Source organism: Lissotriton vulgaris, chromosome 8 (genome assembly GCF_964263255.1).
Source record: "Lissotriton vulgaris chromosome 8, aLisVul1.2, whole genome shotgun sequence".
In the NCBI taxonomy this organism is placed as follows: Eukaryota; Metazoa; Chordata; class Amphibia; order Caudata; family Salamandridae; genus Lissotriton; species Lissotriton vulgaris.
Genome location: NC_141696.1, coordinates 774199822 through 774212571, shown reverse-complemented (window position 1 = coordinate 774212571; position 12750 = coordinate 774199822). Strand labels below are relative to the sequence as shown.

The following is a 12750-nucleotide window of genomic DNA, read 5'->3' as shown; positions in this document are numbered from 1 at the left end:
ATTGTAACAGTAATAGCCCACCGTAGTTGCGTCACAGCCATGCACAATAATGTCTAAAGACATTGTGAGACTTGGAGTGCATGAAATTAAATCTCACAAGAACTGGGTTATCTCATAATGAGAATAAAGTGGGAATAGGCCATGTAAGACATTCCTAAGGATTTTGTAAGGGGTTCCTACACTGACTTTGATGCAAGTAACCTTTTTAAGCCCATGCAAAGCCCACTTTTTGTTAGAATCTATTTGAAACATAAAGATTAGGGAGAAATCACTGCCCTATTTTGAAAGATTCTTGAATCTGTTTGGTGACAATGAACACTGTGAGCAGATTTACTACTGTTTCACACAACGCACCAAGACAACTTGCTGCACTGCATTGTGTGAAAGGGAGAGATGCATTTCTATTCTTTGCCTGACCTGGTGAACTTTGTGCTGACTAGCGCCAATGCAAGCACCATTTTGCCATGCTGCAAGGGTGCCTGTGTTACCAGGAGGATTGTTTTTGTGAAGTAAGAAGTCAACATTCTTTAAAGGCATATTCCTTGTTCCATGTGTATGGCAGAATGCAGCACACATGGAAAGAGGAAGTAACGAGTAGAAATAAAGAAATTTCCCGTTGGTACACCTGGATCGGGGAGACACATCATTCTGATGTAATCCCAGGTTTTTTTACCTTAACAAATCTAATGTTGTGTCAAAAACCACGGGTGGATGTGAGGGAATTCCCAGACTCCACCCCTGGAATGCCTCCTTGCTGCTATGCTCTGCCTTGTATTACATTGGAAACCCAGAGCCACACAAGGTGGCCATGCAGGGCTTAGTCAATCCCAATAATAGACTTGTGTTGCCCTGTGACTACTTGCGCCACACAAGGGCAATGCAAGGACTTAGTAAATCTGCTCCTGGGGGACTGTCCATACATCTAGATTACATCCTAGTACTAAAACATGATCAGTCAAATGGATAGCTGGTACTAGTCTTCAGCTGATCCACATTGCTAAAGATTCACAACTCTGCCTGAAAATGTAGCCCATCCGTGTGGCACGGCCCACCTGTGTCTGATGGGTGTGCAATATCCCAGAACAGAAGGCAGTAGTTCAGTTACAGGTGTATCCAGTTAAAAAATGAACTGCAGTACAACACTTGTCCCTCCCTCAGGGCCTTAATTACAAGATGCTGCCGTTGTGCAGTGGCACAGGACTTCATGTGGCACTGCCCTACGTGGCACTGCCTTACGGCAAAAGTAAAGGGCAGGAATGCATTGTATCTGTCAGATATGAAACATTCCTTTCCTTTTGCTCAGCGCTGGTGCTGTATCAGGTATCTTGTGTTGGATCTTTTGGCCACAGTCGCAACTTAAAGTAGCATGTGCATGAAGGCCTAGGACGGTCTTTGACCTACAACAGGTCCTAAACCTATCATGGGTCAAGACGGGCGCACCAAGCGAGGCCCCATTAGTGAAAGAAGACTACTGTCCCTGTCACGGGTTCACATGTGTAACACAGGGTGGGTAGCATGCCAAGTTTTGTAGTTATCATAGTATGATCAGACCTTTTTTCACATGAGTGAGACCAAACAACCCTACTCATAGTAATTTTCACTACTAACAGTGAACCAGGGATCCTAATATTAAGATCCCAAGCACCTGGAGGAATGTGTGTGTATCTGAAGTATTGAATACACTGCTTGAGTATCTGAGTGAACCAGAGTGATCCAGGCCTTTGGGGTCCATTTTGAGAACACCTGGCCTGTTCATGTGCACAAGATGGAGTTGAGGTTTCTTTCCCAGACAGTGGAAGTGTATTACTGAAATTCCCTCATGCTGGAAGGGGAGACCCCAAATACTGATAAGGGGAAAGAGATCATATGCTTCTCCTGAGAAGTTCTATTTCTGATGCAGAGGATTACTGGCTGGTCTTCCTGAAACTGCCATTTGGGGGATAGCAGTGTTGAAAGGTGTGGCTGCCATTCCTGTTGCTACAGTGTGAGGGGTTTCCAGAAGGGGAGCAGCATTTTGTCATCTCCTGATCACTGACAGGCGTGGCGGTTGATGGTCAGGTGCAAACTGCTCCTATCTGTTTGTAGCTCTGTTGTGAGTGCTCCGGCCTGGAGATAGCCTTTCTGTGACGAGCATCACTCAAAACAAAACTCTGAGCCAAGAAGAACATGAAAAGGAGATCTGCCCAAAAATGGTTCTGAAAGGGCATTCAGGGAATCCACACCCCCTGTCTGCCATCTCTGTATTACAGAGTCTGGCACTGTGCAGATTCAAACATTTTTGGGGGGAATTTGACTTGGAGGCTTTGTCTGCTTGCAGCCGGAGACATGTTTGGGCGGAATACCAGTCACCTAGGTGGTTCCTGCTGAAGTTATAATTTTGATGTACCAAGTAACTACAGCTACTGGGCCAATGCAGATTAACCTGCCACATGCATTAAGGTTACTGGAGCATAGGAATTTAAGTTACTTTGGCTTTTTTCCTGAGTCGTGCAGTGGTATTCAATTCCTATTCTATTTATAGCGAAAAAAGGCAAACTTCAATTAGGAGTTTTAGGCCATTTGACTACCCCTCTCTTTTTTAACGTAATAGTTGGTTCTAGCCCTTTTTGACACTTAGCCAACGTTGTACATCTTTTGTAGACTTAGTAACTCTGGATATTCTGTATTAAGTAGTAAGTAAATGATTCAGCATGCAAGTTCGTGGGAGCAGATCAGATGGGAGCCCCTGGCTTCCCCTCCATATACATTAATTCTTGATAGCTTTTATGACGGAGGATTATTGGGAGATTCCTATTTTTCTCAGGACCATAAAAAACACGAGTTACTATGTAGCTACTGATGAAATAAGATCTGGCTGAGATACTCATCTATGGATCATTGGTACTTATCTCGGTTATGCCACATGACCAAAGGTTGTGTGATTATAGGCAAATCAAGAAAGCTGTCTTTGCCTGAGATGTGTGTGCGTGTTTTAAAAATATGTTCTGTATTGTCCCATTTATCAACAACTACTTTCCCATTTCTGTGGACTATGATCTCTTCTGCTACTGTGTTACTATGTACACTTTTTCTGATAGAAAGACTTTACTTACTATTAAAGAATTTTAGGCTAGATGTAGGTAATTGGGATTTACCAATTCATAAATACCGAATTTTACTGATTCGGTATTTATGAATCGGTAAATCCAATGTAGGTAATAATTCGGTAAAAAATACCGAATCGATAGGATTCGGTATTTACCAAATCGGTATTTACTGATTCGGTATTTGCCATTGATTCCTATGGGCCTGGAGGCCCATAGGAATGAATGTCGATTACCGAATCGGTAATTACCGATTCGGTAAATACCGAAAAATGAAAGGGTGGCAGGGTGTCACTGTGACACCCTGTTACACCCCTGATTAGTGCTTGTGTGCCACATTGAACAGGTGTAAATGCACATATTTGCATTTACTTAGGAATTCGTTATTTACCACCAACTAATAGTTGGTGATAAATAACGAATCCTTAAAGCCCTGTAGCACTGTTTACAGTGCTACCTACATTACAAAATACAGATTCGGTAATTTTACCGAATCTGTAATTTTACCGAATCAGTAATTTTACCGAATCGGTAAAATTACTGATTCAGTAAAATTACCGATTCGGTAAAATTACTGAATCTGTATTTTGAGATGCCCTACATCTCAGTATCTAAATACCGGTTGGTAACTGCCGAAAATCGGTATTTTCGGCCGTTACCGACCGGTATTTGGATACCTACATTTAGCCCTTAAATCCCAGAGCACGGAAAGTAAAGTCTCTACAACATGTAATCACTTTTGTAAGCAAACCTCCCTTTCAAACCACCATACAAGTGTCTTATATCTCAGACCACTCCCCATAAATGATACCCAGTCACCACAACTTCTTGACCGCTCAGCTCAAACTGTATGGAGAGTAGACAGTATGAAAACTTCCGAAAACATCCAACTACAAAACTTCTATTTAAACATTTTCTGAGTACACATTACACCTAGACCCATCATGCTGTATTTGAACAATCCGAGACCATAAGGCTATCTTTCAAATAGCAGAGAAGGCATGTTTCGCAAATATCCAGTAGCATAAAAATGTTTAGGTGAAAATCTTTTCCATTTACTGGGTCATTTCTGTGAATCCCCATTGTGCTTTCAATGTTGTATGTTGCTTCCAACGTCTTTCAGGTTAAATAAGTGAAACGCTGCAGCAACCAATAGAGAAATCTGTGGTGATTTGGCTTACTGTTAGTTCACATTTGGCTGTCATTTTTTGAGTTGGTTTGTTGTTGACATAATGCCAAAACACTTGAGCCTATGTGCCCACCTCTGGCTAGTGGTGCGGCACCATTCCCTATAGGTTTGCTATGCCAAATCTCTGACTATGGAAATGACAAACACCTCGGGTTACAGTGCATTAGACTTGTTTTCATATAACTGCTGTTTGAGCTTGTAGGAATCCTGTGGCATTTTATAATTGAATAATAATCTGTGCATCACAGTGAAATGAGCAATGACCTTGGAAACAATAATGTTGTATTTCCCAAAAGAAGTGGGGTATTCAGATGTTGTTAATCTCACATGAAGCCTATCACTGTTGTGGTCGGCAAACATCTGCCTTCAGCTTTAAAATCGGTCATTCTGCCTTGCAATCCAGTCACCCTTTTGAGGTAACAAGAGTATTGTTCCTGTTCTGGTCAGACCACTTTTGCATAGTGGATACGGTTGTCCCAAATAAGGGCGGTATAGAAACTTTAGGTGACACAGCATCATGTTGTGAGGCTATCTCCCACTATGATCCTCCGCACCATATTCGAAGAATATCTGGGTGACGAGCTCAAATCCAGAAAACCCAGAGAAGCGTGTCCCTCAGTAAAGCTCTGGACAGACACTGAGAATCAACACTCCTTAGCTGATCTGATAAATGTAAGAGATAAACATCAAACTTCTCTTTGGAAACATGCCTAGTACTTTTGAAACTGGACATTGAAGCATTATTCGGCCCACCTCCAAATGACCATCAAAATGTCCCAATGTAGGGAAGTGTTTTCAAGCACACCGAGCTCCACAACATTTCCCCTCAGTAGAGAGACTGCACCACTTGTAATATTGGCCACCACAGATAGTGGGACGTACTTCCCGCAGAGATACTGAATCCAGAGGGAATGCACTGAAGTCAGGAATTATTATCCGTCGCGCAATGGAGGTGCTGCATGAAAGCATTGTGTCGCATTGCACTATTGTTATAACAGTAAAACAGCTCCTAATTTACAAAGAGTAGTCTGTGATGACATCAGTAATAGAACTTAAACAAAAAAAGCCTGTTTGTGTGTAGCTCAACCTCTCGGACCCAATTAGTTTAGAGCTCAGCAGCAGCTAACAGCATACAGCCATTCTACAAAAAAACTAAATAAATAAATATATAATCCAGATACACGAAGATTTTGTTCTAACTCACTGCTGTGGTTTTTGGGGCCTGAAATTCACGAATAAGCCAAAAGTGTTACACGGACTTCTTTATCTCGTTACTCCAAATCCTACAATGCAAATCTTGTATGGTGTGAAATTTCACCATTAAAAAAAAATGTAGCAAGGTTTCCATTTTTCTACATTCTAGAGGTTATTATTCTAGAAAGTGGCTATGCATTGGACTCATGAATAAATAATTGAAAACATCATGGACAAGGTTTTGGTGTTAGACAATGATTTTTTTAAGTAGCTTCCCTTCAGACCCCACAAGAGCTGTAATTAACTTACTTTTTATGTACACCCAACCATTCCACAATCAGGGTGAACGGACTCCGGAAATAAATCAGTTTTGTTCTGTAGAGCCAGAACTATTTCCCCAGTCATAGGCCATTCATGAGGTCGAATCAATCCTGGCCCGTAAATCAGGCAGGCGCTTTGACCTGTTGCCTCTCTTCCCTGCCCCCCACTGGCCTTGTGTTGGCTCTGCTTGAGTTATATGTGGCTTTCGGGCATGGGCCTTTTGTTACTCTAACCGTTGTAGCCACGCTTTCAACCAAAGGGTTGAGGAGAAAAGAGGGGGCATTTGTCTGAGAGATAAAAGTGTACTTCACAAAGGGAAAACATGGAGCTGTTGTTTGCTTTAGAAAACTAACACTGAGGTAACCCTAAAAGCGAAACAATATTTGCCATAATTCAAGCTTTTAAACGTTGTAGTGGTCAGCTAAAAACTTTTCACCATTAATCAAACTTGACATTTTATAAAGGCATTTCAATTCCCTCCTGCATTTTTAATAAATTTCCAAGTGGAACATGTGTTTTGCAAATGTCAAATACACTTACCCTCACCTAACACGCTTTTTCTTACATCCAAATTATGCTTGAGTCATAGAACACGTGTCGAGCCGTTAATGGTATATGATATTAGATTATTGTGTTTTTTTTTAAACAGGAGTTGGCTTAATCCAAATGGTGGGACTATTATAGAAGCACCTTCAAAGGTGTTTGCTGTTAACATCAATTGTAGACTCACTGGTACTCAGGAATGGCGCTGTCCACCTTTTAGCGCAAAACTTATATCTGAAGTGAAACAGAAATGGCCTAATCGCCTTCGTCCATCTGCCATCCAGATCATGGCCCCTTCAAGATTAGCATGGGTTGGATGACCCATGTTGTTCTCAAATTAATCTGATTGGAACCTTTAGCAAATCTCTGAGCTCCCTTCTCACTGCTGACGGGTAGGTTCATCCATAGGACCTCTGACTTGGGCTGGATGGGCCTTCCTCAAAATGTAGGCTACTCCTGGACCCCAGCACCAACCGGTGTAATTGGTGCCTCTAAGATGCTCAATAGCTACCTCAATTCTGGTGCCTGCAGTTGACAATACTGTATGATTGAAAAGCATGGTAATATGTTGATATAACACCCAAATACTTTCCCCATGCATATAGACAGCACAGGGGTTGACTGGGATACTCTTGGCTGCCCACCCACATTAAACGACACGATGTAGCGACCCGCGCACACAGGGATTTATTTACATTTAAAGCCAAGGAACAGTAAACATAAATAAGTCTTATTTTGTGTAAGCCCTTCTTATTTTATACAAACATAAAAAATATATATAATCTTTTACTTGATTAAAGCAAAGAAAATCTGCGTATTTGTTTTTTACCTCTGCATATGTGTTGAAATGCCAACTGTTATGTATGCTAAAACACGGCTAACTAGCTTGAGATGCTGATGTGATTTAAAACATGCCATGAGACATCGAACATACTTGATATATTTTAGTACTCCTTCTAAACAGTTACCAGTGTGTCACTGTTTCAGATATTAATAATATTTGCCTTTAAAAATAGAGGATGACCGAATCAACTGGTCCTTCTATACTGAAAAGACACTTGAATTTGTTGAGTCACACATCTTCGCCTCTGGTACAATGTGAAACTAATATCCACAATCCTTTCACAGTCATTAATTGGGAAAGCGTGTACATCTGGAAGCGTTTTATCCACTGTAATATTGAGAATGTTTCCCTTTGTACATCAAACACTCCTCATGCCATACTCTGGCAGTTATAGCCACAGAATGTACTACTCACATCCAGATAACAGAATGTGCTTGTTTTAAGCCAGTTGGAGGTTCTGCTCGTGCAGGAAGTGAGTAAAGAGCAGATTATAAAACTATTTTGGCTACTTGGAAGTGTCCTTGTGGAATGAGGTTAATAGTTCTGTAAACAGGACCTATATAGTCCCTGTTCAGTATTTATAACACAATTGATTAATTGTAGGCAGGATTGTAAGTAACCAGAGGACGTGTGCCTGATTCATAAGCATGCTTGCCTAGATCTGTGCCCCACAAAGTGTGCTGCAAAGGCTTGTGATGGGACAATATAATGGAAATTGACTTTGCCACACCATCATTGCTCTTCGGATGACTTAAGTCGCTTCCGAATTGTACTTTCCCATTGACAGAGAATTATGAGGAAATGATTCAGTAAAAACGTTTATTTTGAGGGTGCATTCAGGGTCAAATTGTGCAATTTCCATAAGAGCCTGGTAAAGAATATAACACTTTTGGTTACTAGCCACAGAATTGCACTTATCAGAGCCATTGTGGATCTAACATTGAGTATGCTAGCGTGTTGGCAAAAACCATGCAAAGCTGGTATTTTATGCAATATTACTGGCACGCAGAGAAATTTGTAAGCAATGGTTTGCCCAAACCCCTCCTCCATACAAGGATTGGTTATTATCTGTAAAGAGTATCGCCAGATTGGATATTTCGGACAAGGGAAATAGAAGGTATGAGTTCCGGTTACCTCTACTAAGGTGGATTGAGCAACAGGGAAGCAGGTTGGATCAGGGGTCTGATGATTAAGTCTACTCATGCTCACAGAAAATGTGCTTTGAAAAAGGGGTCTTCACAATCTGAAGGTGGTAACGTTTGAACTCTTTTTTTCTTTCACTTCTCAGCAAAAGGGCAGGACACCCCAGATACGGTGAGAGTGGAATGGTGTTTAGAGGCAAATGAGGACAATAAATGTAAAACCCAAAAAAAATGTAGCGTGTTGCATGCTGGTTTTACTACCTATTTGACTGTAAGGCTCAAGTTGGTCCCTAAGAAAGCTGGAGACAATAGATATTCCCACTTTATTTTGCATCAGCTACTAGCACCCAAATTAGCTGATGCAAAGATACTCTTACCAAACAGAGCTTTCAGTAGGTAAGGCTACTCCAACTTTCCTGCTTTGAGTCCAGGCATCCGTTTATGATCAACCACAGAAATTCTGGATTTCAGATTTTAAAGGGATCAAATGAGGTGTTTGTACTTAAATGGTTCAAAGTCCCAAACTTTGAAAGAAGCTAGAAATCGGTATACCAGCAAATAATGGCAAATAAGGATCATATAAACGTCCAGGAAACTGGAATTTGTTTGCAGAATGTTCAACTGCTGCTTTTTCATGCTATGGCTGCAGTTTTGAGTTCTTACTTTCACCACCCTTTTCGCTTTTTTTTTAGTCACCAGGGATTAAGAAGATTACATAATTATGGCTTTACATAACATGGAACTTCGTTTATGGTGCTGTGTGTTTGCTGGTCTTCAAGAGAAGTGGTGGGTTGTCTTCAGACACTCCTTTCCTTATAAAAAAACGTTTTCGCGTATTTTTCAGGGAAGCAATTTATGAAAACTGCTTAGCTTAAAAATAAAGTTCACAAGGTTTAAGGGATATCATATTATAGAAATGAGTGATGGACAGTGTGAAAACTAGTCCCAGATAAGGTAAAATGTCTGTACTAGCACTTACTTTAAACCCCAAGCTCAACTCCATTCTAAGTCGAAAAGCACATAATGTGGAAGACCCAGTAGTAAAATGGAGAAAATGATAGGGAAGTTGCCCAAAATCCTCACTTGAATTCTGTTGATGTAAATGACTCCTTACTAAGTTGTAACCAGGGAAAAAACTTGGTAAAGCTCCAAAGTAAAATGCCAGGGGCTGTGAGTGCTGAGTGAGATCTGAGTGTGCTGTGGACAATTTACTGTGTCAGTGTTTGTTTTCTGGAAAACCAGAAAGTAATCAGAATTGATTTAACATGTATTAGTTGTTTGGGTAGAAATGTTCTACCATTGATGCTGGTTTCTCCCGTGGGGCCCTCTTGCTTAGGCATGGAGTCCTTAAAATGTGGGGGAATCCTGCAACATTGGACACCGAATTTCCTGGGGATGAATTCCAGTGAATTGATATGTTGAAAGGACATGGGTCTTATGATTGGAACCATAACAGCAACTTTCACCAGTAGAACTGGAGATGTTGGAGGGGCCTTGGGACTTGTTATCATGATTTTCCCACTGATCATACAACAATAGTCAATTTGGGAATTTGTCAATCAACTGTCACCAAGTTGACACGTGGAGACGCCGCAGCTAACCAATTTGTAACATATGTGTATTGTTTACATTCTTCCATTGTTGTTCTTTATACAAGAAAGAGGCTTGGCATAATACCAGACAAAACCAAGATCATGATTTCCCTAGGCAGAGGCTCAACCAGTTTGAAACATTGGCCAGTTGTTTTAATGACTAACAATAAATGAATGAAGACCAACTGGAACTGCTTAATCGTGACATGATTAATGAATATTAGAACATTGGAATGTTGGGCGCTCCATTGAAGATAATGGAGTGCTCCCTGCTTCTATGCGCCGGAAAAAGCCTGTAGAGCAACATTCCAATGTTTTACAAAGGCCTGTCGGAGCTCGAGGGGATTTAAATCCCCTCGAGCATCAAGAGGCCTTTGTTTTATTTTTTTGAACATTCTGCCCTCAAGTGGCAGAATTTTCTAATAACCGTATAGCCCTTCGTAGCAGGGCTATACCGGCTATTAAAGTCCTGTTCACTTGTTAAAGTCCCTTGCCTTCAGCTCGGGCCTTTAACGCGGGAGTGGAACTTTAGTAGCCGGTATAACCCGCTACGGCAGGCTATAAGGCTATAGTACTATTGTTTTTTGGTTTTTTTTACATTTTATCAAGACTTACAATGTCCAGAAACAAATTGACAATATACAGATTGCAGTACAACTACATCCATCATCCGGTATATTGCAAATAGTCAGTGTCACCTTTGAGTATATTATTTCGTTTTACAGTTCAATGCACAGTTAAGCAGCTTCGTTCATTTGTAGCTATTGTTTGTCAATCTTTATGGACTTCGCAATATTTGACATTTTTTCATCTAGAAATTGTGGTTATGACAAACGATTTTGGGATACATTGTTAACATGCTAATTAACTAGAAGTGCTCTGCTCGAGGTGGTCTCCTTATTTGACAACAAAGAGGTAATGGTTTGTAAATCCAAATATGTTGGATATATCAGCTGCCCTTGGCTCTCATCTGTACTGTCATGGTAATGATATTCCCCGTTCTGTCTATTTTCATGAAATTCATACACATAAGAAGCAGCAACCATATTTATGAATATTCTAATACAAGCATACATTCACACTACTGTAATTCCATTAGTATTGACATTATTAGAACAGCAAGGCGCTAGAAGAAAAACTGTACAAAACATGCGCTGGCAAAGCTAAATAGATCAGGTTTTACAAAAAAGCAAAGCCATTCACAAATACTATTTATATACATTCCCTCACAAATGCTTTACATCATGCTAAAGTCAGTCCTACTGGCTTTGCCATTGCTTGGCAATAAAATAGCAAATCTGCATTGCTTTCTGTATAGAACGCATGGGAGAGATAAATAAATGAATGTGTCAACCAGTGTGAGGACTGAGAGTACTTTCAGATGTAAAATAGCCCCATCATGCATTCCAATGGAAGCACTTCCTGTAAGGCAGAACCATACACAAGGTGTCAATAGACTGAGGCAACAGACAAATACTCCTTCGGTGGAGTCAAACCCCACTCTATGAATATTTTAATGCATTGGTAACAATACTTCTTACAGACAGCTGCACTATCAAGCCAGACCTAAAACTGGCCCACTGTGTGTAGACTTTAGAATTTAAAGTACTGTGATCAAACACAGCTCGTGGGACAGGTTGCAGCCCCACAGATCCTGCTGTTACAAAAAAGATGTATAATATACTGTAAATTAAACTGATTATGCAAAGAGAGACTCTCTGAGGACCAATCAGTTCTTTGCTTCTAGAGACGATTGACTCTACTCAAATAGTTTCATTGAAATAAGATATAGGTCTCAATGTAAGATCCACAATTACAGACCAGCATAGTCCTTTTTGCACATCTCTGTCTGTAATACACGTGTCTTGCTTCAGTATTGTGAAGTAGAAACATTCTATCATCCAAAAACTACAAACAGTCAGAAAACAGTGCACTGATGTGTTTAGAGTAGAAAAGAAAATAGTTGTGATTGTAAAAAGGGATATATATATACACTTCTCAATTATAATGCAATACAAACCCCAGATTCATCCTTTCCACATGTTTAGGAATTCTTGCTGGCACAGCTGCTAAAGATCGAAATGTGCAGTGAACTTCAGTCTGCACATAACAGGCACATGGGTGAGGGCAGGAAACAGTAGTCTGGGGAAATCCCAGGGACAGAATCAGCACCACGGACAGAGCCAACACGTTCGCCCATTCTTGCATGGCGTCAAAGATTTTGATCTTCAGCCCCTGTTTAAACAAATAAACATAATTAGGATTTGCACATCTGTGAGGAAGGGCATGTATTTTCAACTTTCAACAATACACCTCATGTGAACGTGTTTATTTAAATTGGGCTTTTCTGCTTCAATAATCTCCAGAAATTCTGCAGGAGGGGCCTGCTGTCGTTGTGGACATGTTTAGACCAGATGTTGCATGCTTGAAACCAGTTCATCATCAGTGACAGATATCACAGCATGCTATGTCTTCTCTGATAGCAATTTATTGGGCTCTTAGTAAGCTGCTCGCTCTGTTCAAAGAACCCAGTTGTTAATAAGAGGAGGAAGAAAAGGAAAAAACAATGAGTGTGAGCAAGAACAAGGGCTTGCAAAGAGGAGGGGATGTAAAAACAACCAATAGAACTTAGCAGACAAGATATCCGTCACGCTGTTAACTTTCTTGAAGAGATGGGCTTTTATCAACTTATTGAACTTTTTTATAATCATACAGGTATGTCAGTGCAGATCAGAGGTCATTTAATTAAATGCCCCCTTCTTTAGGAAGTGATGAACCACCATATCTCTGTTTCTTTAATGGATGCCATGTTATCGTGGGTGGTAATTATATTGTGTTATGT

At 40.5% G+C, this 12750-nt stretch overlaps 1 protein-coding gene across 1 annotated transcript in view; it reads right to left on the bottom strand.

The window, feature by feature from the left end:
- MXRA5 (matrix remodeling associated 5) overlaps positions 1-12140 on the bottom strand; it is a 230304-nt gene extending 218164 nt beyond the window's left edge. Inside the window, exon 1 of the mRNA XM_086934665.1 lies at positions 11929-12140. Within this exon, the coding sequence (XP_086790791.1) occupies positions 11929-12116 (188 nt within the window). The 5' untranslated portion in view covers positions 12117-12140. The remainder of the gene's footprint in view (positions 1-11928) is intronic.
- Between the last annotated feature and the right edge of the window lie 610 nt (positions 12141-12750).